The sequence below is a fragment of the Convolutriloba macropyga genome, chromosome 11 (genome assembly GCF_964194025.1).
Source record: "Convolutriloba macropyga chromosome 11, txConMacr16.3, whole genome shotgun sequence".
Taxonomy (NCBI): Eukaryota; Metazoa; Xenacoelomorpha; order Acoela; family Convolutidae; genus Convolutriloba; species Convolutriloba macropyga.
The window spans coordinates 15,139,169-15,165,001 of record NC_134478.1 but is presented as its reverse complement, the minus strand read 5'-3'; the positions used below and the strand labels follow the sequence as shown (position 1 = coordinate 15,165,001).

General features: G+C 34.4%; 1 protein-coding gene across 1 annotated transcript in view; it reads right to left on the bottom strand.

Annotated features, from left to right (window-relative positions):
* Positions 1-422: 422 nt before the first annotated feature.
* Positions 423-25,833, bottom strand: part of LOC142349998 (uncharacterized) — a 211,291-nt gene continuing 185,880 nt past the window's right edge. Inside the window, exons 25-28 of the mRNA XM_075401883.1 lie at positions 15,533-15,734; positions 10,051-10,225; positions 5,489-5,584; positions 423-818 (exon numbers count right to left, since the gene is read on the bottom strand). Of these exons, the coding sequence (XP_075257998.1) occupies positions 518-818; positions 5,489-5,584; positions 10,051-10,225; positions 15,533-15,734 (774 nt within the window). The 3' untranslated portion in view covers positions 423-517. The remainder of the gene's footprint in view (positions 819-5,488; positions 5,585-10,050; positions 10,226-15,532; positions 15,735-25,833) is intronic.

Below are 25,833 nucleotides of genomic sequence, written 5' to 3'. Positions count from 1 at the left end.
AGATTCCCATCACGTCCCTCGAATTGCTGTCGTTTCATAAAAAAAAGAATTGTTAGATATTATATTTTGTCCTGTACGGCAAATAGAATCTTAAAACAGATAATTTGAGCAGCGTCAACAAAAAACTAAATGATCAACTAAGAAGTCAAGCAGTTAGAAATGAAGAATATTTACAATACCGTTCCGAATTATGAAAGAAACTTAAATAAAAAAGAAAAACAATCCCATAATAATCCGATAAATCCATTATCCGATAAAAAAAATAGGAGATCTATTCTGTTTCGGCCCGAGTTTTTTTATAATCCCCTGTTACAAATTATATGTTGTTATATAGCACGTTACCATGTAAAAAGTTAGCACGTGCGCCGGGGGTGGGGGCGTATAAGATGGGGATATGGCCAGTCAGATGCCCAGTAAGATGGGGGGATGGGGCAAAACAGAATAGAACCAAAATTAGTTCAAAAGCAAGGAATATTTTTTTCACTAAACAAGTGAAATTTTTGACAATCTTGTGGAACTACTCTGGAATAAACGGTGCCGAAAATAGACTGGCTCGAGCCCTCTTTCCTGCGTATATACGAGGAAGCTGAATGCTGTCTCGGAAATTGACCGAGTAGTTCGTTTCCAAGTTATCATCGTTCGTGTCTGTCGGTTCTCGGCTCAAATTTACGGGTGTAACTTGATTCGGCATTTCTATTTCATCCACATCGTCTCGACTGGATCCAGGACGGTCAGGTTGCCTTTGATCTCGGCCGACAACATTTCTACTGTTTGCACTGCTTATCCGCTCAGGGTTTAAGTAGTCATGTTGTTCCACCCTGAAAAGATGACAATCATTTCATTCATCACCTCTCATTCTGATTACAAGGAATACAGGGCTTCAGGTGCCACGGGTACAACTAAGACTTGCGTTGAATGTGGCAAACCCAGGGCGAGTTCCGATCAAACCCACGTCGAACGAGCACTGGGTCATCCCAGAGGACAACTAAAGGGTCTGGCCAGACCGTTATGCGAACTTTAGTATAATAAAGGTCTGATTTAGTAAAATAATAATAATAATTTGTTCCTGTGTCATCGCAGCGGAACAGCATTAGGCCACAGCGGCCTGTTCTCAGCTGCCCTTTTTCTTATTAAAAGTATAATAAAGGTCTGATTTGAGTCTGATCAGCTCAGCTATAGCTTTGACTTGGACGGTCTGAGCAGAGATCAATTTGGTATAATCAGATCTAATTATGATCTAGTCGGTCTGATAAGCAACACTTTTGAGCAGTTTTGGTCTCGACAAACAAGCATGCGGGGATTGAGTCTAGTCAATGGTCGTGCTCGAGTCTGGGAAATTATTTTTTGTGGCTTTTCATCAAAAGGTCTAATCTTAAGTTAATTGAGCCTGATTGTCCTATCAAGGATTAACAAGTCCTCCTGGCCTGAAAAGAAGTCAGTTCTCGCCCGGGTTTAAATTTTTTATGATTGCCTGAGGTGGATAAATTTTTTGGGGTAAATGAGATTTTTTTCATCGCATAATTAGTTGTCACGAAAGTTTGAAAGTTAGTATACGTCAATAAACCAATGAAAGCGCTTTTTAATATTTATTAATAAATGAGCACTACAGATTGTAAATTGATAATATATAGCAGAAGCCAACAAAAGGTAATTGCAAAGAGAATTCTAAGTTAGCCGCTTTTTCTTACTCAGGCAATTAGGGCGGCCGTTATAATTCGCGTTGACATACAAAAATTGTATCTGGATAAATAATCTAAAATACGGAAACAATCGAAGAGAACAAACTTTGAAATTTGTTTCTCTCAATAATTATCTTGTTTCGAATTAGATGTTTTAGCCAAATTGCCGATTTTCACATTCAAAACAATTGCATATCACAAAAATAGATACGATTGATCCCCATGGCCCCGATAGCGATTGAAAGAAGCAAATAAAAGAAATAAGAAAAAGAAAATAATTGTTTGCAAGAGAAAACTATCACTAAAAAACTTACAGCTTTTTGGATTTGGTACTTAGCAATAACCCTTCTTATTCACAAAGTTTAAATAACGGGCATCTAAATTACAGTTTATTGGATTATCTAGCTTTCATAATCTGACGTTGCCATTAAATTTGTTCGTTTTAAACTGCTTCGGTCAGCAACTGCTGCCTTAAAAGACTTTGAAAAGTTGAACAGTGGAATAAAAAGTCCAGGAGAAATAGAAAAATTTTCTCAACATTTCTGAATAAAAACGAAGTAAAACAAAAAACAGGATAACATCAGCACTATTATAGCCGACTGGGAGGCTGACGCGATTAAAAAAAAATAAAACGAAAAAAAAGAAATGTAACAAAATTGAACGTTTTAGTTCTTTGTCATTCTTAACCACATAAAACTTTCCGTCAATATCTAGATCTTTTCATTGTTAAAATGCGCAGCTCGTAAAATCATCAACTGTGTTGGAAAAGATATAAGGGCTAGCTATTGTTAAAAAAGCTGGCAAAATAAAATTTACGGTTTACATGTTTAATTTTTTTTCTACTAAATTTGATCATGCAAAAAAACCAAACAAAACAAAACAGAAACAATTGAACAAACGCTACAAAATTTGTTTCAACGCAGTAGGAAATACACTGGCTGACCGCATTGGTATGATGATCATACAATTTTCATGAGTGTCCTATTTTTTCATTTCATTCTGAGCGCAGAAATGAGTAGTTCAATAATAGTACAATAAGAGATCACTAAAGGCCTTATTTTTGGTTCCAATGTCACCTGCTTCCGCTAAAAGCATAAGAATAGACGTTTATTCATGACTTTTTCATAATTTTCTGCAAGTTTCACGAACAAGTATTAACGCTTAAACTGGGACGCCTTTAAAAGAAGAACATAAGGAGACTTTTAAAAAAAGTTTTACATCTCTAATTTCTCTGTATGTTTCGAATATGTTTGTGACAATGAATCTGACTTATGACTGTCAACTTTTTTAAATCCTGAACGCTCATAACTGTTTTAAAGGCCTAATTCAAAAATCCTTTATACGTACTTTTTATCACCTAAAGTTTTCTGATGATTTGGAACTCTGTGCGATCGCACATTTTTTATAGTAATTGTTTTCAGGTGTATAACAATATTAATTCACTTGGACATTCATCACAGTAAAAATTAAACAGTATGTGCTCTAAAACAGGAGAAAAAAACACAAACCATCCCGGACCCTAGTGCCATAGTAAATCAGTGCTGAAACGTTGTATTCCAATTGTATATCGTCAACCCAGTACTGTATCAGTGCATCCTAAGAGTATCTTTCAACTCATGATGTGCAGTATAACTTCCATAGATACTTTTTTTCTGAAAAAAGAGTGAGCATACTTGGTTTTGATTTCCATGAAGTTCAGAGCAAAATCATGAAAAATTGCTGGTTTTACTACTTGTGTTGGTGGGGGGGGGCTGCACTATAAAAAATGAATTATAAAAACGTTTTATTAATTTTGTTTTGTGCTTTCTTGAAAACTATTAAATATCTTGCTGCTGCTTTTGTTCTGTTTTATGTATCCGCAGCTGATACTCATTGTATTCTGAATGAGGTGGAGATTGTTCTCCTCTACAACCCCGACCGAAGTGTGACTACATCCATTATCCACAGCGTTGGAGTCAAAGTGAACTGTGAACAGATTAACAAGGAGCTAGTTATAAATGTCCAATTCCTTGAAAACTTCCATTCGCATGTGATCCAGTACACTAGAAGGCTAATGTGATCCAGCGGCACAAATTGTAGTTGGCACAGCACAGAGGGATAGAGAACACATGCCACAGGGCTAGCTCTCTCAGATTGCAGCTTTTTGAAGATGGAAAATGTCTCAGCCGTCGAAGCCCAAAAAGCAAGACTACGTCGCAGGACGTAGCCAAAGGGACAACATGCCACAAGGCATGACAGTTTACGTCAAACTGCAAACACCCCAAATACTTCAATTGTATAAATAATTTTTATGCGTGATAGTTTTAATAATCAATCAAAATTTAAATATTATGCTGTTGGTTTCTTTCTTTAAGTAAAGTTTAGTGGTGGTAATTTTTTCCGGAACGATTTATTATACTATGTTATGAGCTCTGGTCAGAGAAAAAAACTGAAAACAATTCTGAACAATTTAAGCTAAGTATAAAAATTCAATGCTGTTTTTACACTGAACAGACTTTTGAACAGACAGTTTTTTGTCTGAAATTACACTTTTTATCCATTATCCACAGCATTGGAGTCAAAGTGAACTGTGAACAGATTAATAGTGAGCTAGTTATAAATGTCCAATTCCTTGAAAACTTCCATTCGCATGTGATCCAGTACATTAGAAGGCTAATGTGATCCAGCAGCACAAATTATAGTTGGCACAGCACAGAGGGATAGAGAACACATGCCACAGGGCTAGCTCTCTCAGATTGCAGCTTTTTGAAGATGGAAAATGTCTCAGCCGTCGAAGCCCAAAAAGCAAGACTACGTCGCAGGACGTAGCCAAAAGGACAACATGCCACAAGGCATGACAGTTTACGTCAAACTGCAAACACCCCAAATACTTCAATTGTATAAATAATTTTTATGCGTGATAGTTTTAATAATCAATCAAAATTTAAATATTATGCTGTTGGTTTCTTTCTTTAAGTAAAGTTTAGTGGTGGTAATTTTTTCCGGAACGATTTATCATACTATGTTATGAGCTCTGGTCAGAGAAAAAAAACTGAAAACAATTCTGAACAATTTAAGCTAAGTATAAAAATTCAATGCTGTTTTTACACTGAACAGACTTTTGAACAGACAGTTTTTTTTTGTCTGAAATTACACTTTTTATAGTAAATAGTGACATGATCATAATATGTTCATAGTGAAAACACAGACTGAGAAATACTATGATTCAGCGCTGATATATTCTGTTGCTATGATCCGGGATAGTATTAATTGGATCAATTGATCCGTTCCAAGTATCTCTTTCAGGGGAATAAATTCAAATTTGAATATCATTTAAAGTTATGTTTCTTTGAAAAATGACAAAAATAGAAGGAATAAAACTACTTAAAATTGATTCTCCTTGTTTCGCTGGGGAGCCACATGATTGCGCTGGGGAGCCACATGATTTTTTCTAGTCTGCGTTGCGGTGTGATTAGGGTTCTAGTATGCTCCAAGTGGGCATGATCGGTAGCAATTTCATTGTGAGTAGTGTATTGCTTCTATATAGACATTAAAAAAACATTTTTGCAACTAATGGCACTAGAAATAGTGGCCGACAGGGCGCTTAGCCGAAAAAAGGTAAGAATTTTAGCCGACACCTTAATTCTGATTGGTCGACAAAAATGATTGACCAAATATCGCTATAGTTGGCTCAACCATAACAGTTTATGGTCGAGGGAAGTCGGCTTATATTCTCAATTTTTGGTTATATCGGCTAAAAAACTGTCGGCCAACTCGGTGATCACTGGAACTATTGTTTAGTAGAGGTGGGACGTGTCTCGTGTACTCACGGTTCGTCATAATCTTCAACCGCAAGACTGTACAGGTTTTCATCAACAGTAAAGACTTCATCTGAGTTCAAGTCGTTCGCGGGGGCTGTTCTCGGTCTGAAATAAAAAGACTTCATTGCCCATTGAATTAAGAGTACAGACATTATAGCAAAGAAACTATTTATTACTTGTCAACTCGATTCAATGTTGTTAACGGTAGGCACCAAATGATTCCAGAATTTTTTCGCCTAAGATTTTACAAGTGGTCTTTTTTCAACCCCTAAGGCGTTATCAGTTATCACAATGAAAATATTGCTTTAGACACACTTTTATTGCACAATATTTGAATAGATACAAATATAAACATACAATTTCATAAAAAAAACCTACCCTACAGATTGCCGGTAAATAGCCGCCGTTGGTTCCTATAACCCGGGTTAGGATTGAAAAAAAGAAAACAAAGATTTTGTAAGAAAAAAATATTTTTGGAAGAAAAAAAATGAAATAAAAAAACATTGCAAGAAAAAAACAGTTAGAAAAAAATATAGGTAAAAAAGAACAAGACTTATCAGAACACAGTTTAAGTAGTGGGCATCTAGATTGGCCTTTACAGGTTTAATTTGATTGTATTTTTGATGTCCAATTTTGATACTGATTCTGTTCATTTAAGATTGCTTCGCTAAACAACTGCCTCTTAAAAGTTCTCTGAGCTTAATGAGCGAAAAATGAATTTAAACTCGATATGTGGAAAAAATCAATAAAGATATTGAAAAAGCGACAACAAGAAGCATAGCGAAACAAAACTTTATTGGATGAAGTAAGAAAACAAAAACATAGGCAGAAGAATTCTGGAAACAACTCAAAGTAGAAAAGTGACCAACCTCGCTGACTTAATGGAAACTCTACCTATTTATACTAACCATTTCGAAACCACAACCAGCGGAATAACAAATAGTTTGCAACAAAAACTTACCGATTGACATAAAACCTCAAAAAATAGGTTCATAAAAAGAAAATCAAGGAAAGGGAAAAGAGATGACAATGGACAAAACAGAAACAGAAAAAAACGTTCTCCATAAAATCTCAAACAATTTTTTTGCAAAATACTGAAATGCTACTTCCAAACCATTATTGTTAGAAAAATCTTAATTACGTCCTCTTTTGTTCCCCAAATATTTGGCGAAGAAGTATGAAACAACAATAAAAATGAATAGAACAAAATTTTAAACAATAAGTGCCCTATATAGCTGACACGTTTCTTCACCAGCATTATTCAAAGATAAATGTCTATAACTTTTTCTGCTTGATCAGTCACTCGTCCAATACGCGGGAAAGTAAAGTTAAACAACAATTTGAAATGCAATTTAAAAAGCACAGAACATGTGTAATATAATTCAATTAAAAGTGTCATGTGTACACTTCAATTGCCAGCTCATGGTGGTAACACCTGTAAAATTGCTCCTAATTGAAAATTGACTCACACAAACTGCAGCGAGAAGCGTAAAATCAGAAATAGACAAAAACCTTAAAAAACAGAAAAAAATGGCAAAAATATGCTCAATTTTACTCATTTTTGTTCAGCAAAAACAACTCAAAAAGTATTGTCTATGAAATTGAAATATCACCAAAACTGCTCGAAAATAATTTCAAAGAAACTTAATCAAAACTCTATTCCCCGAAAGCTATAAAAACTAAAAACGAAAAAAAAAGTAAGAAACAAGGCAAAATCTTGAAAAGAAGAACTGAAAACTGAATCTAAAATAATATTTGCTTCACATGGCCAAACAAAAAAATTTCTTGTCAACAATTTGCGAGCAGTTTTGCTCGTGGTTGTCATTGCTATATTATGAAAGCTACTATTTAAGATATTGCTTAAACAACTTTTCAAATTTAGGAATTATCAGACCTTACACGATCACAATTTCTCAATCACTCTGGACACTTCACTTCAACAAGGGCACAATTTTATAGCCGAAGCAGTTAAATTTTAAATAGATTAGAGTTATAGGTAATTAAATATACCCTACGATTTTGGTGACCACATTAAAAAAATTGAACAAAAGTGAGCAAAATAATTAGATGATCGGTAAAGTTTAGCGAGAAACGTAAAACTAATAAAATAGGACCTGTATCTTTTTTCACATCTTCTGTCTAAAAAGTGAACTACCAATTTGTTTTGAACAATTTGTTTATTTTATTTAAAAAATCGGAACATCTTTTTTGTGGAATCATCAAACTGCGCTGATAAATATTCAACGTAGGAATCTTTTCCATTTGCGCCCTCAGTAAAATAAGTGAGTGGCGCCCAATTAGAGAGCACGCCTCATTACATATTTTTAATGAAAAAACATGGTACTTGCGTATTTGGGTACCAAAGAATGTATCAACTATAGTGTGGGAAGAGCTAAATTGGAGACTTAAAATTCGTTTTCATTATTTCAGTTTTTTGAAGGAAATTACTTCTGAGACCAAAATGCAATTATAACAAAAATTTTGCTATCAAAAATCAAGATATTGATACGAAGTGTTAAATCCTGAGAAAATTGTTTGAAAAGTGAACCAGAAACGTTGCAGAACTTTCTCTTTTTTTGCTCAACAAAATTTGACAAAAGATTTTTAAGATTCCAATTCTTCGTGACCTTCGTGTAAAATTGTCAATAACATTTCAGTTGTTACAAAAAAGCGCCAGGTACCTTTGTCTCCAGTTGTCCATAGAAGATGTAAATGACTTGTTTTGCATATAGTGCACATATGTTTTTCTGTAAATTATACAGCTTAAATATCAATTTACATAAAGTGTACCCAAGTTTTCTTCAACGTAAAAAAGTTTTTTTTTAAGAATCATGTTTGATTCAGATGCTATTCTCAATGCTATTTTTGAGCTACAAAACCTATTAAATGCTACAAAAGTATAAAAACTAAGATTGATATCAAACAATTGTTCTATTTATTTAAGCGTGTTCATTTAAAAATTTGAGAACGCTGCATTTCAGTAAAGCACAAAATAACGTTATTTGAACGCATATGAAATTTGCATTATAATTGAATCAACTATGTTCCGTTAAAATTGCGTCGTAATGCTGTTGAAACAGTTTCCTAAGCTGCAGTTTCCTAAGCTGCACAAAAAATTTATGTTCGGTATCACAGTACCCATCACAGTTATTTGTGTTTTATTGAATGTGCAATTTCTGTAGAATTTAACTTGCATTGTAAAAATTTGCACAGAACTGGAACTTTCGTAATAACTTTACGAAAGTAAAGTTGAGTTGCTCCATCTGCCTGAAATTGGGCCAGTAGGTTAAAAGGAATAGCGTGAAGACTGCCGGAATACATGTGTAATAGTGTTGTAGATTTTAGTCTCAAAAAACAATTCGACCAAATAAAACGTAAGAAACTAAGATAAAAGATTTTTAAAAGATAACCTAACTTTGAAGTCTTAAAGTTAGTTCAACTTGAGCTTTAGTCAGAAAACATTGCCCTAACATAAGCTTTAATTAGCGTGATATGCTGTTATATGAACTCAAATCTTCAATTTACAGAAAAAATTTTTGCTAGTAAGAAATCATTTTGAGCATGAGTGTAACCAAAAAACATTATTCACTCACATGAACAAACAACAAATTCTTGGAAAAGTAAAAATTGACGTCACAATATCAACTCAGAAAAAAACCTGCACACATGAGCAAACGCGCGGATTTAAAATCCAGGGCAATTGACTAATAACATATCCACTCAGCTATCGCTATCAAAGCTATAAAAAACTAAAAAATGAACAGCAAAAAATTTAAGTAAACAAATATAGGGTAAAAATCTGGGACCTTCTCCTGGTAAGGAGTAGAATCTACATGGAGAACAATTTCTATCAATCAAAATTGAAACTTTAAGCTTAAACGAAAATTCGATTTTGTCATTTTTATTAAGAAATCTGTCTTTTTTTCTAAGAATCAGAAAACCTATTAACGTTATAGGGTTGAATTGGCAAACGTTACTTGCGGGGATTTTTCTTGCGGTACATTTTGCGACCACACTAGGGGAGTACTAGTCCTTGCATTGTAAAAAAACTTGTAAAAAATAAGGATTCGTGCACGGTGCTTGAACTTAATATGCACTCACTGAGGAGATGAAGATCCGAACTTCGTTTTATGTTCTCTAGTTTTTTAAAGGAAATTTGAATCTGTTAAAAAGCCTTGCCTTCAAAAAACGCATAGTTTGCACATGATCTATTTCAGCCGATTTTTTTTTCAAAACAAAAGTGAAAAAAAAAATCCTTACACTTTTTTGCTTTTTCTGTACTCAAGAAAACTCAACTAAAAAAAACTCTTTTAGAAGATATACTTTTTTTCATTAGCGTATAACAAGCGTGTGTACCTTAGTTGAAGCAAAATTCTTTTTCGGTGCTGAAATGTGATCCAAAAGTTTAACTGCTCTAAAGCAGAGAAATGATATTATATTTTATTTTGGGTAGCATTGTAATTTTTGATACCCAAATATTAACTGGCGTCGGTAGATACTAATTGCAGAAAAAAAGATCATATGCAAAAGTTACAAAACATTTCACCGATTTAATGTATTCAAATAATTACCGTTTTGTCTTGCAGAGGTAAACACACACAAAGATAGCAGCAACAATGATTAGCAAAAACACAAGTGGCAACACCACAGCCAGAATTGGGAAGGAATCATCACCAGAAACCTGTTGATCATCGTCATCGTCATCACCAGGTGCTGCTGTTGGAACTTCTGTCCCGGATAAAGCCACTGAAAATAAGGGAAATGTGATTGGTTGAAGGACCCAGGTCAAGGCATTAATGATATTATCAGAATATAAGAATATTACAGTGACTGATTTCGTGTATGTGTTCAAACAATTTGTTTTGACAGTTTTGAGATGAAGAGACTAACTGATTTGAGAAATTAGGCGTCATCACTCAACCCCAAAAACAGATTGCAATTAGAAATTGAATGAAATAAACACAAGTAGCAAGCAGATTTCAAAGATAAAATTTGAAAAAGTACATATTGTTCAATTAAAACTAGGCAGCTCATCTAGTGATTCAATTTCTTAATGTCACCATGACCAAAGACCAAAGTTTTCAATAAAATCAAAACAAACACAAATGAGCAGGAACAAAATTGGACATGCAGTAGTTAAATCATCATTGAAATTCTCCCATTCTGTCCTCCTTGTACTATGCAGCTACAAATTGAGGGAACTTATATTGTTTTTCCCCAATGACAGGACACAACCATGCTTCTTTCAACGCGGTTTATATTACACCGCAAATGCAGACCTAAATTGCATCTGGCTGATTTTGCCCCCCCCCCCCCCCGTGAAGTTCGGTTTGGTTAAGTTGCGGAATTGAGGTTAAATCCTTTGTAGCCTGAATTCCGCAAAAACGGATTTCCAAAATGTGACGATTTGCGTTACCTTCAAAAATGGACTTCGGTTACCAAATCCAGTAACCCAATTCAACATTGTAACCAAATTTCACATCATTAAAATCCACATTTGGTGTTCCAAAAATCCAGTTTCGTAGCTAATTGTTCCGACCCTCTTGAGGGGGGAGGAACTATATACTCAAATGGGTTTTTTTTATTCCGTGAATTTTCGCCGCTCGATATATTCATCGTAGAGAGTTGAGACTGATATCATTAGAAAGCTCGTCCAGCGTAGAATAAGGAATTAAAAAGATTTTTTTAATTTTCGTTTTCTATAGGGAGTTATCGAGGTTTAAACTTCTGAGAAAAGAAGAGTGAATTCACGTTGTTTTTATTCACATTTTCCGGAATTTTTGCCTAAATTTTCGTCAATTTTGCTAAAATTTGTTATAATTTTTAAGAATAGTGTCGTTGATTTTATTTTTGAAGACGAACAAGCATTGTTGATTGTTTTGATTTAATTTTTTTGGTCAAAAAATCTGGATAAACATTTCAAAATTTAGCCTTTTTCATCAAAAACAGCACCAAAAAAGCTACTCTAGTCCACTTTGATTAAATTTGCCGACAGTACACCCCCAAACAAAACTCATACAATCTTTGTAGACTCAGAGGGGGGCTATTTCTACTTTAGAGTCCGCTGAGAGTGCACTGTAGTTGAAATTTTGCCGTTTTTTGCTATCTTTACTAGTTGATTATCAAAAATGCGGAATTTATTTTGAGTTTTCAACTAACAAATTATCTATATCTACAACATTCGAAAAATCAATTGTTCCTAACGGACAATAAGTATTAGCAGGGCTAATTTTGGGCAATTCTTGGACTGTTACAATCCAAAAATATCGGGTTGTAATCAGTCGGTCTTTTTTTTTTTGAAAAAAAGACTTTTTTTTGAATAATAAAGAACAGAACATATCAAATCAAAGCTCAGGAGTGATAGGTCCAACCAATTCGCTTGCTAAGCAGCTCCAAGCGAATGCATTTAGTTTTTTAATTGAAAGTTTATGGTCGTTTCTTTTTTTAAAAATAATTGACTTTTCAATAAATAATGGCTTAATTAACTTTTCCTCTATTTTCTTCTTAATTTGTTCTTCCTTCTTCTACTGATTTAACATTTATTCTCGGTTGCAGTTTTAAGCCTGAAGTTATTTTTTCTGGCTTTGATACTACAAGATTTCAGATTTTCGTTTGTTTTGATATTTGCCAGTTTTTCACGTTTCCTAATTTTGTCACATTATCACAATATTTACAGTTCTCATGTCACCTTATTAGCATTCAAAATAAGGCAAAATTAAAAATATTAAAATCTTGAAATATATACATCATCGTTTTAACGGCCTCGACGCCTCTTTCTTGAAGAAATCAATTGAATTTTTTAATTTTGTCTATAACTGTCATTTATACTTTGTCGTTTCGGTCGTATGAAATTTCCTGTATAGTGATAGCTTTCTTTGGCTTTTCATGGAAGATTAGAAGAACCGATATTCTGATATTAGTAGATAGCTGATGGCTTTCATGACTTTGAAAACAATCGTTTTCCAAAATTTAAAGAAAAAACTTTTTACTTTCGCAATTTTAATCTTTTTATGTTTCTTTTTGTTACCTAATCTCGTTAGTTAATTACAGGTCAAATATGACATTATGAGTGTCAAGGGAATAAAAGGGATTGGTGTCCAAAAAACTTTTTTTTAAAGAATTTGTTATGACCTTACTGGCTTCGACACCGGTTTTTCACAAAAAAAAGTAAACTATTTTGATTTTTGTCATATTTGACGTTCTTATGTAGATGCAAGAAATATTCTGGATAATTACAGGTCTCAAGGGCTTCCTTTTCATGAATAAAGGACCCTATTTAAATAGCTCTTTTTGTAATCAATGCTTTTCATGACATTGAATGTAATTTTGTTTCGAAAAAAAATTAAAAGTATTATATACTTTAGCACTTCGCTTTTTTGTCTACTTGTTACCTAGTCTTACTATTGAATGGCCACGTACTACATTATAGCTGTTTGAAGAAGGCGCAATCAAATATATTTTGAGTGCCAAAGTTTGGCTTGACGGTTTTGACAGCGTTTTCTGGCAAGTTTCATTTGAAATTTTGTTTGTTCATTGTTGTTCTTTTAGCCGCTTTAAAAAATGAATAAGGACAGGTCCTAATGCCCTTCTATAGAAGCAGTGGTAATCGTAAATTTGCGGTAATATTAATTGATTCATAATGGTATTTATTACTTTGAAGTTAACTGTTTCAAAAAAGTAAGTTAATTTTTTTACTTTACTGTTTTTGTTCTTTTTTGTATAATTGTTACCAAACCTTTTTATGGACTGGTCGCATATGTTTTCTGGTGATTTATAAGTTATTTTTGTTTAATTTTAGGTTTATCTGACGGTATGTTGACTTTGTTATTAAATTTAGTTTTTAAATTTTTTGATGTAATTAATGTTTGTTGTTGTTGTTGTTTGATTTTGCTGTTCGTCTTGACTCGCTTTCTTAATATTGACATATTACAGCAATCTAATGCATCAATTTTTACTCCACTGAGTTATTTGCATCTTATCGTTCATACAGAATTTTTTGAAAAAGACTTGGGCTTTTTTGGGATTCGCAAAAAATAATTTTTGGGTTTTTCTATCTGTTCCTCATTTGGTAGACAATTATGCCAAAATTGTGGATGGGCGGGGTCGGGACCTTATGTGCCATCGCACGTTACCAAGTCGCCTTGTTATACATTTAATTTCACTTAATTGTAATCGGATTAAATGGTAGCCAACACTGGCTATTATATTGTGTTGAATCTGAATGAGGGGGTCAAAATTTTCAAACTAGGGACGACCCTTCACACCTTAAATTGTCTCCTCAAAACAGTTTCTGTGAATGGCATGCCTAAAAACCAGCAAGGCGTAAGCCTCTAATAGTGCTGCTCAGCCACATAACGCCCTTCGGGAGTTACCTGTCTACCCCAATTTTCAGGAAAAAATGTCAAACGAGCCAGACGAAAAATGGCTCAAGCAAAAATTTGCATAAGAAGACCACAGGACTAATTTAATTGCTAAAAAATTCGTTTGAGAGCAATTGACAGCAAAATAACCTCGATGATACAACACTTGTATGAAACGTAATATTTTTTTCCGATCTAACGAAGAATCGCATGAAAAGGAACACAAGGTTAAAAAATTGACCTAAATGGATTCGAAAATTTTATGACCAAGTCAACCCTTTGTCGTTTTACTCACATATATGTAGAAATTTTTTTTTGGTTTTTGCAAATTTTTCTCCAGACGGTTGGATATGGGGTCAGGATAAGTTTGGCCAAAAATGAGATAAAACTTTACTATTTTGCGCCCGAAAATTCGAGCTAAATTCGAGATAAAACTTTACTATTTTGCGAGATAAAACTTCGAGATAAAACTTTACTATTTTGCGCCCGAAAATTGAGAACAATTCTCACCATTTAAAGAAACTACACAAATTAGTTCTATTTGTATCAAACCAGTCACATTTTATGCATATTTTTTAGGACTCTAAGAAATGTGAATTCAAATTTTATTAGAAAAACAAAAAAGTTTGTTTAATAATTTACATTTTAAGAATCATTTTTTATAAGAATATGGATAAATTGATCCTTATAGATTTGGAGAAGTAAGATTGTATTTGTTTATCGGTTGGAAATTTTTCATGTAACTTCATCATTTCGCTATTTAGTTTTTGCTTAAAATCATTTCTGTTCTTCTTTCCGGATTTCTCTTGGTATGTTGTTGCACTTTCTCAAGAAATTTTTTATTCCTGATTGGTCATTCAATTAAGGCACATCAGTAAAAAAAAGCTGATACATTTTTTTGGGAAAAAGGGGCAGTTGGATTCTCTCACTTTATAATTTCCCAAGATTTTGAAAGATGTTTTTCCGCTATTTCACTGCTTTCTTTAAAGTGCTTAGTTGTATGGATAAAACGTCATACGAGGTTGGATAGATAATACAAAACATATTCTGTACAAATCAGTTTCTGTAAGTGTGTCTGGGTACCATAATGTCCAATATCTCACATCAGTAACGCTTTCCTTTAAATGCAACAGCGCTTAATCTGAGTTTGTTATTTTTCTGCTATGACAGTCCTGTTTGCAATGAGAAACTATAGCAAGTTATTGTCTAGTGTTTTTTCCTGCGACTGCATGAAAGTTCTCACAGCGGCAATTTCCATGACTTTTTTGAATTTCTGGTAATAATGCTAGAACGAGTATGGGCTGTACCTTTTACGACGGCTGCTTTTTTTTAACTAAACTAGCACGAAGGCTGTGTTCCCTGTTTTTTCCACTAGCATATGCTTTGTCTAACTAAATTCAGTTTTGAGAAATCGTTTTTTTAAAGAATAGAGCAGAATAGAAATGCATTAAGTAAGCACTAGTATATTGTTAGAAAAATATCTTCATGGTATAAACTCTGAAGGTATAAACTCTGTGTTAAAACGTGCAATTTTTCCTATTAGCAAGATCAAGAAGCTTCCAAGACCACTTTGTAAGACCAGTCAATATGATTCTTGCAAGATCAAAACTCCCAATTAACCCAATCTTTCTTAGGCTCATCCGGCTCAGATCATAGTCAGCTCATTCACCCAGCTAATTTCCTTGTTTATTACCTGTTCGGGCGTCTGCAGTGTATTGAACTGGAATTGTATCTCCAAGCAAAGATAGCTTCACAACGGCCACATAATCTGTCTCTGGACTCAGTCCAGTCACTTCAAAAGTGCAAAGCGACAATTGGAACTCACATGACGTGCCAGACACGTTCCTTGAAGCCACAAGTTCACTAGATTCCGTTGACTCGTTTACGGCGTAAAACTGAAAGAGGAAGATTTTTTTTAAACCATTTTTTTTAAAAACTTCTGGTTGACTTTCATCATTTACGCCCCAGTTTTTACATAGTAATGTGCTATATAACATTACCTAATTTGTAACTGGGGATCATAAAGAAGTCGGGTCCGAAGTCGAATAAATCTGCATCTTCATGCAATTAAATTGTAATTCCCAAAAATTTGTTTTTGTTGAAAGTGTTAACATTTGAACAGGTTGCACAAAAAAATCGGTATATGGTTTAAAATCCGAATAGGTGAAAACAATTTTTATAGAAAAAATTGGCAATAGATTTCAACACAAATATTGTAGAAATTAGTGGAACTTGAAAATTTGATTTAAATTATAAAGCAGTCAAGTTCCCATAACGTTTTTCTTCACTAGTGATAAAGTGTTACAAAATATAATAAAAAATCTAAGTTGCAAATTTTTAATTGTCTCGATTCAGTTTAAATTAATTCAAAGAATATTATTGCTCATTAATAACTCAAAAAAATTAGATTGAAGCTGTGAAAATTTTATGCGGCCACAAAAAATATGGCCGAGCAGCAAAAAAGAGGGAGGAGGAGGACTGTGGTGGAAGAGGTGTGGAGAAAAATAAATTTTATATAATGTTTTTTGAATTGCTTATATGAGGAGACGCAGGTTAAGGACAATTGAATACTTTTCAATATCAAGGGTATTCTTAAAAGCGCTTCTTACTTTTTTTTTCTTGCTGTTCCCTAACTTTCGAGAAACTGTAGTTTATAACTTTTGCCTCGTCTCCAAAAACTCTACCCACATTATTAATTTTTGCCGTATTATCCTATGCCTGAGAATTTTTGCTTTATATGTGAATTGCTTAGATACAAAACTGTTAGTAGAGATTGAAATGTAAAGCAAATCAGCCGAAGCAATTCTATTCGATGGCTGTGTCTCAGTTCAGCGCAGTTTTTCAAAATTAATTGGGACCTTTAGGAACTTTCAGGAACTATTGGGTACTTTCTACTTGGAGTTTGCTGGACCTTTATGATCTTAAACTTTAGAAAACAAATCATTTTTGTTCTCAAATGCAAATTTGGTATCAGTGAAATGCTCATTCAAAATTAAACCAATTAATAAAAAAAATATTGGCTTTTAATTCTCGGCGATGAATTAATGGTTGAAGCTTTAAAGTTGTTACATTTCTTTAAAGCTTCACATAAGGGTAGGAATTCATAATTTGCAACAGCTAAACTATGTTCTAAAAAAACTTAGTAGCCGATGGATAGAGGAAGAGAACAATACCAAATTTTAGGCCAAAATATTCTAATATTTTCCCGGGTTGACCACCATAGATAAATCTTGGCAACCATATCCAAGCCATATATGGTGACCAAGAAAACTTGGCAACCATATACCTGCCCATACGAAATTTCAAACGTAGGCTGAAGAAGCGTGAAATAAGTGCCTGTGACATATTTTAGTGGTGAAAAGTCTCTGTTGAAACTTTGAAAAAAGTTCAAGTTCATGGTTTCTTGGCAACCATATATATGACCATAAACGTTCATGGTGCCATGGATGACCATATATGGTCAAATTCAAATCGTTCAAATGCGAATTTTTAGCAGATATCGGAAAAGATCTGTTCTCCAAAAAAGTGTTTGGAGACGTATTGCAGAAAACTTGTTGTTTATGGTTTCTTGGCAACCATATGCAAGACCATGCACCTTCATGGTTCTTACAGGTACCATGAAACTTTATGGTCTTGGATATGGTTGCCAAGAATTTTTTTAAATCTTGACTTTTTAATTAAATATTTATAGGGCTCAGAGTCGCAAATCATTGGATTTATAGATAGATCAAAATAATTTTAAAAAAGAGGAACACTGGCGTTTAACACTTTTCGATGTTTAAAATTTTTACTGAAAAAAATAGTCCTAAATTTTTCCGCCTTCGCGGCAGAGGTCTTCGGTGTCCTTTCAGTAAGCAATGCTATTATATTGCGTCCGGAATTTTGCGTTTGGATTTTAAATCGGCCTGAGCAAACATTTATTAAGGTGTAACTTTAAAAAAATAATTCTTTTTATGCGTTATGCTTAACTGATACAGTTTTTATAGTAATAAGCGCTGTTTTTAGCTGGAAATTTTGTTATCTACGCTTGCTTTGGGTTCATGAAGTTGTCCGAGCCAATAGTTCCTAGTAATTTAACAATTTTTTTTCATTTTTTGTGAAATCATGAAATTCTTGTTGATGTTGTTTTTTGTCAAAACACACAAAACATCCTGGCCTTTACGGCGGTGCGGGAAATTTTTTCTCACTTCGCGGTAGAGGTCTTCGTTGTCCTCTCAGTACGCAATAGACTTGGATTGCATCCGGAATCACGTTCGAGGCGCAGATTTGATTTGTTTTGTAAGAATTTGCTAGAAGTTTCTATACGCTCAGAGGTCAAAATTGAGGTTACAGCTAATTGTTTTGCTGATATCTTACAAAATATTGTATCAAATTGAATGCGCGAGTAAGCATTCTGTTCCTACTGAACTATGTATGCTTTCCTTTTTTAGTTTGGTCTTTGAATCGGCCTGAGCAAACATTTAATATGGTGTAATTTTAAAAAACAATTGATTTTATTCGTTATTCTCAATTGATGCAGTGTTTAATGTAATGAGCGTTGTTTTTACCTGCACACTGTGTTATTTACGCTTGCTTCGCGTCCATGAAACTGTTCGAGCCAATATATCTTAATAATTTAACAATTTTTCATTTTTCGTGAAATCATGAAATTCTTGTTGATGTTGTTTTTTGTCAAAAACACAAAACACCCTAGCTTTTACGGCGACGTGGGAAATTTTTTCCCTTTCGCAGTAGAGTTCTTTGGTGTCCTCTCAGTACGCAAGAGACTTTGATTGCATCCGGAATCACGTCCGAGGCGCAGATTTGATTTGTTTTGTAAGAATTTGCTAGAAGTTTCTATACGCTCAGAGATCAAAATTGAGATTACAGCTAATTGTTTTGTTGATATCTGACAAAGTATTGTATCAAATTGAATGCGCGATAAGTATTCCGTTCCTACTGAACTATGTACGATTTCCTTTTTTAGTTTGGTCTTTGAAGCGGCCTGAGCAAACATTTAATATGGTGTAATTTTAAAAAACAATTGATTTTATTCGTTTTTCTCAATTGATGAAGTGTTTAATGTAATGAGCGTTGTTTTTACCTGCAGACTGTGTTATTCACGCTTGCTTCGAGTCCATAAAACTGTTCGAGCCAATATATCTTAATAATTTAACAATTTTTCATTTTTCGTGAAATCATGAAATTCTTGTTGATGTTGTTTTTGTCAAAACACACAAAACACCCTAGCCTTTACGGCGAGGTGGGAGTTTTTTTCCCACTTCGCAGTAGAGGTCTTTGTTGTGTTCTCAGTACGCAATAGACTTGGATTGCATCCGGAATCACGTCCGAGGCGCATATTTGATTTGTTTTGTAAGAATTTGCTAGAAATTTCTATACGCTCAGAGATCGAAATTGAGGTTTCAGCTAATTGTTTTGTTGATATCTGTCAAAATACTGTATCAAATTCAATGCGTTTGTAAGCATTCCCTTCCTACTGAACTATGTATGCTTTCTTTTTTAGTTTGGTTTTTAAATCGGCCTGAGCAAACATTTATTATGTTTCAAATATTTTTTTTGTTCGTTATTCTGAATTGATGCAGTGTTTATTGCACTGAGCTTTGTTTTTATCTGCAAACTGAGTTTTTCACACTTGTTTTGCGTCCATAGAGCTGTTCGAGCCAATATTTCTTAGTTTTTTAACAATTTTTCATTTTTCGTGAAATCATGAAATTCTTGTTTGTGTTGTTTTTTGTCAAAACACACAAAACACCCTGAACTTTATGGCGAGGTAGGAAATTTTTTCTCACTTCAAGGTAGAGGGCTTGGATGTCCACTCAGTACTCAATGGACTTAGATTGCGTCCGCAATCACGGCCGAGGCGCTTATTTCATTTGTTTTGTAAGAATTTGCTAGAAATTTCTACATTCTCAGTGATCGAAATTGAGGTTACAGCTTATTGTTTTTTTGATATCTGCCAAAATACCGTATCAATTTGAATGCGCGAGTAAGCAATCCCTTCCTATTGAACTGTGCATGCTTTCCTTTTTAGTTTGGATTTTAAATTGGCCTGAACAAACATTTATTATGGTGTAATTTTTAAAAAATAACTCTTTTTATGCTTTATTCTGAATTGATGCAGTTTTTATTGTAATGAGCGCTGTTTTTACCTGCAAATTGTGTTATTTACGCTTGCCTCGGGTCCATGAAGCTGTCCGAGCCAATATTTTTTAGTAACTTAATAATTTTTCATTTTTCGTGAATTCATGAAATTCTTGTTGATGTTGTTTTTTGTCAAAACACACAAAACACCCTGGCCTTTATGGCGAGGTGGGAAATTTGTTCCCACTTCGCGGTAGAGGTCTTGGGTGTTCAGTAATACTGAGTGGACTTGGACTGACTTCAGAGGTGCCAACTTCGTACCGTTTTTAGTCGTTTTGCGTGATTTTGCCAGAAATTGGGGTCTCCCAACAGCCCAAAAATCGGGGTACGCTTCATGTCTTTGAAGATTTCTGCAAAACTACTGGACCAAATTGGATGGTTATTGTCTCCTTGTGTTGGCCCTAAGCCCCCTTTGACTGCAGTGTTAAGTTGGTTTCTCAAAGAGTTGGTTTTCGTATCAAGAAGTTATTATTGTTCAAAGTTGAAAAAAGTCGAATTTTTGGGCTGTTCTGGGTGACCCAAATTTCGGTTTTTTATTGTAATGAGGGTTGTTGTTACTTGCAATTTGTGTTATTTACGCTAGTGTCGGGTCCAAGAAGGTATTTGAGTCAATAGTTTTTAGCAATTCAAAAATTTTTCTGTTTTCACGATTTCATCAAATTTCTGTGGATGTTGTTTTATGTCAAAACACACAAAACATCATAACCTTCATGGTGAGGTGGGAAATTTTTTCCCACCTCACGATGAAGGTTTGCAGTGAACTAGAACGTGGAAGTGGACCAGAATTACACCCACAAATACGCCGGGAACGCTGTTTCACGTTGTTTTACGTCGGTTCAGGAGATCTTGGGCTTCGATTTTAGCCCAAAAAGTGGGGTACGGAACAGTATTTTGTTAATATCTTCTTAAGTACTGAACCAAATTAAACGGGAATGGTCGCATTTTGTTGGCACTGAACCCTTCTTGCTTGCAGTGTTTGGTTGGTTTCCCAAATCGGCCTAATCAAAAAGTTATTAATGTTCAAATTTGAAAATGTTCGAATTTTCGGGCTATTCTGGGTGACCCAAATTTCGGTACAACAAAACACGCGATTTACCCAACAAGTGTTGGTGTTTAAGAATCCTCAGTTAGTGAGGAGTATCCCCATATATAGTTTATATAGTATTTTATGTAGTTGAGATGGTCAATTTTTACTCTGCAGAGCGGTCACCTCGCTTTTTTGGGCATTTGGTACGGTACCTTATAATTGCTATAACTCCATGAAGAATGTACGATTGTGCTCATTTTTTAATATGATGCGTATATCAAGCAGTGCTAAAAACAGTACTAAGGGCGTTCATTTTTGTTCAGCCGTTTTAGAGAAATTGGCCAGTAAACTTGCCCTCGATTTTAGCCCCAGAAGCGGTTGACACCAGCGGGTGACACCAGTGACACCTTGAAGCTTTGAACTATATTATGAAAGTTGAGTGTTTTGAATTCCTCAGTTAGTGGGGAGTCTCCCCATATATATTTTGTATGTAGTTATACGTAGTCCAGATGGTCAATTTTAGCGATCCGTGACCCGTACTTGTCCTAATTGGGCATTTGGTACGGTACCTTTATGTTGGAATTTCTCCTCGTAGAGTGAACCGATTTTTGATCTGTTTGTTGATTTGAACTCAGCTTGAGCCGTACTTGAATCCCTGTAAATAGCGTTTTGTTTCTTCCAGCCGTTTTCGAGAAATTGGCCAGGACACATACCCCCATTTTCACCAATTCGTGTCCGGTACTTTTCGGGTACGTACATGTGAGACCAACAAAAAAGACGAATTTAGCCCCGCGAATTGGTTCTTTAGACTGCCCCGATGATGAGGATTTTCCCCGTATATGTTTTATAGGGCGTTTTCCGTAGTTTAGATGGTCAATTTTGGGTCTGCAAGTCACCTCTCCTCGTTTCTGTCGAGATTGGTACGGTACCTTAACTTTGCAATATCTCGTCGTAAGATGGACCGATTGGGATGATATTTTGACACAAAGCGTGCCGCAAGTAGTACTCATTTTGCTGTAAGTTTGGTTCTTTTTTGTTCGATCAGTTTTGAAATATTGACCATTAAATATACCCCCAGTTTGACCATCTGAAACAGGAGAATTGACATCTCCAACCTGTTACTGACCACCGTAGATGTTACTTTTACCGTTGTTTGGGCAGCTGGGTAGACTCAGTGTATCCCAGTGATGTTCCTAGCAAAATTTGGATTTTATAATTATAATCTTTGATGAACTTGTATGGGACATTTGGACATTTTGGGTCATCATGGTCCTTTTTTTGGACGTTTGGTACCAACGGCTCGATCGTTTATAACTCTGCCTACAGTTATATTTTTTCCTATTGAGTTGCATAGTTAGAGAGCTCATTATGCGTGCTTTCTTTTGATATAATGAAACCTGAAAAAATGTTCACCAGAAGTTGTAAATTTGTGTACGAGCATTGGAAACGTCCCAATTTTCGATCGGATCTCGTTGGTTTATCCTTTTAACTCTGTGTAGAGAGGGATTATTTTCAATTTCTTTAATGATTCTGACAGGTCAGTTTAGGATGGTTTTAATGGTATACATGTCGTTTTGTTTCGTTTTCAAAAAGCTTCTGAAATTAGCCAGCGAGCAAACCTTAATTTTAGTCGTTTTCTGCGTTTCTGACATCGTATACCTGAGTTACTAACTCAAAAAGTGGTCCGAACCGACCCAAACTTAGTATGCAGTATCCCCTGTAAAAGTAGAGTCTAGTACAGAAAGAATTTTGGCTATAGCTTGTCTCTGAAAAAAGTTGTTTTTTCGTACGGAAATTTGCGAATTTCGCAAATAACGAATTTTGAAAATAGGTCTCTTTCATCGGATCAAGGAGTTGTTGAAATCAAACCAAACTTGGTATGGAGTATCTCATGTGTACCTAGAGTGTAAAACAAAAAGAATTTTTGCTGTAGCGTTCGTAGGAAAAAAGTTAGTTTTTCGTACGTAAATTTCCGGTTAATTCGAATAATTAATTTTAAATAATTTTTAAAAATAGGTCTTTTTGATTAGGTCATAGAGTCGTCCAAAGTGAACCAATCTTGGTATGGAGTATCCCCTGTGTAGGTAGAGTGTAAAACAAAAAGAATTTTTGGTATAGCTTGCCTAGGAAAAAAGTTAGTATTTCATACGGAAATTTGCGAATTTCGCGAATAAGGAATTTTGAAAATAGGTCTGTTTCATCGGGTCAAGGAGTTGTCTAAATCAAACCAAACTCGGTATGGAGTATCCCATGTGTACGTAGATTATAAAACAAAAAAATTTGCTATAGCTTGCGTAGGAAAAAAGTTAGTTTTTCGTACGGAAATTTGCGACTTTCGCAAGTAACGAATTTTAAAAATAGGTCTTTTTCGTCGGGTCAAGGAGTTGTCCAAATCAATCCAAACCCGGTATGTAGTATCCCATGGGTAACTAGATTGTAAAACAAAAAAATTTTTGGTATGGCTCGCCTAGGAAAAAAGTTAGTATTTCATATGGAAATTTGCTATTATTTCGAATAATTTTGCGATTATAATTTTAAAAATAGGTCTTTTTCGTCGGGTCAAGGAGTTGTCCAAATCTAACCAAACTCGGTATCGAGTATCCCATGGGTAATTAGATTGTAAAACAAAAAGAATTTTTGGTATAGCTTGCCTAGGAAAAAGTTAGTATTTCATACGGAAATTTGCGAATTTCGCGAATAAGGAATTTTAAAAATAGGTCTTTTTCGTCGGGTCAAGGAGTTGTCCAAATCAATCCAAACCCGGTATGTAGTATCCCATGGGTAACTAGATTGTAAAACAAAAAGAATTTTTGGTATAGCTTGCCTAGGAAAAAAGTTAGTATTTCATACGGAAGTTTGCTGTTATTTCGAATAATTTTGCGATTATAATTTTAAAAATAGGTCTTTTTCGTCGGGTCAAGGAGTTGTCCAAATCTAACCAAACTCGGTATCGAGTATCCCATGGGTAATTAGATTGTGAAACAAAAAGAGTTTTTGGTATAGCTTGCCTAGGAAAAAAGTTAGCATTTCATACGGAAGTTTGCTATTATTTCGAATAATTTTGCGATTATAATTTTAAAAATAGGTCTTTTTCGTCGGGTCAAGGAGTTGTCCAAATCTAACCAAACTCGGTATCGAGTATCCCATGGGTAATTAGATTGTAAAACAAAAAGAAATTTTGGTATAGCTTGCCTAGGAAAAAAGTTAGTATTTCATACGGAAATTTGCGAATTTCGCGAATAAGGAATTTTAAAAATAGGTCTTTTTCGTCGGGTCAAGGAGTTGTCCAAATCTAACCAAACTCAGTATCGAGTATCCCATGGGTAATTAGATTGTAAAACAAAAAGAATTTTTGGTATAGCTTGCCTAGGAAAAAAGTTAGTATTTCATACGGAAGTTTGCTATTATTTCGAATAATTTTGCGATTATAATTTTAAAAATAGGTCTTTTTCGTCGGGTCAAGGAGTTGTCCAAATCTAACCAAACTCGGTATCGAGTATCCCATGGGTAATTAGATTGTAAAACGAAAAGAATTTTTGGTATAGCTTGCCTAGGAAAAAAGTTAGTATTTCATACGGAAGTTTGCTATTATTTCGAATAATTTCGCGAATAAGGAATTTTAAAAATAGGTCTTTTTCGTCGGGTCAAGGAGTTGTCCAAATCAATCCAAACCCGGTATGTAGTATCCCATGGGTAACTGGATTGTAAAACAAAAAGAATTGTTGGTATAGCTTGCCTAGGAAAAAAGTTAATATTTCATACGGAAGTTTGCTATTATTTCGAATAATTTTGCGATTATAATTTTAAAAATAGGTCTTTTTCGTCGGGTCAAGGAGTTGTCCAAATCTAACCAAACTCGGTATCGAGTATCCCATGGGTAATTAGATTGTAAAACAAAAAGAGTTTTTGGTATAGCTTGCCTAGGAAAAAAGTTAGTATTTCATACGGAAGTTTGCTATTATTTCGAATAATTTTGCGATTATAATTTTAAAAATAGGTCTTTTTCGTCGGGTCAAGGAGTTGTCCAAATCTAACCAAACTCAGTATCGAGTATCCCATGGGTAATTAGATTGTAAAACAAAAAGAAATTTTGGTATAGCTTGCCTAGGAAAAAAGTTAGTATTTCATACGGAAATTTGCGAATTTCGCGAATAAGGAATTTTAAAAATAGGTCTTTTTCGTCGGGTCAAGGAGTTGTCCAAATCTAACCAAACTCGGTATCGAGTATCCCATGGGTAATTAGATTGTAAAACAAAAAGAATTTTTGGTATAGCTTGCCTAGGAAAAAAGTTAGTATTTCATACGGAAGTTTGCTATTATTTCGAATAATTTTGCGATTATAATTTTAAAAATAGGTCTTTTTCGTCGGGTCAAGGAGTTGTCCAAATCTAACCAAACTCGGTATCGAGTATCCCATGGGTAATTAGATTGTAAAACAAAAAGAATTTTTGGTATAGCTTGCCTAGGAAAAAAGTTAGTATTTCATACGGAAGTTTGCTATTATTTCGAATAATTTTGCGATTATAATTTTAAAAATAGGTCTTTTTCGTCGGGTCAAGGAGTTGTGCAAATCTAACCAAACTCGGTATCGAGTATCCCATGGGTAATTAGATTGTAAAACAAAAAGAATTTTTGGTATAGCTTGCCTAGGAAAAAAGTTAGTTTTTCATACGGAAATTTGCGAATTTCGCGAATAAGGAATTTTAAAAATAGGTCTTTTTCATCGGGTCAAGGAGTTGTTCAAAGTGAACCAAACTTGGTATGGAGTATCTCATTTATGTCTAGAGTGTAAAACAAAAAGAATTTTTGGTATAGCTTGCCTCTGA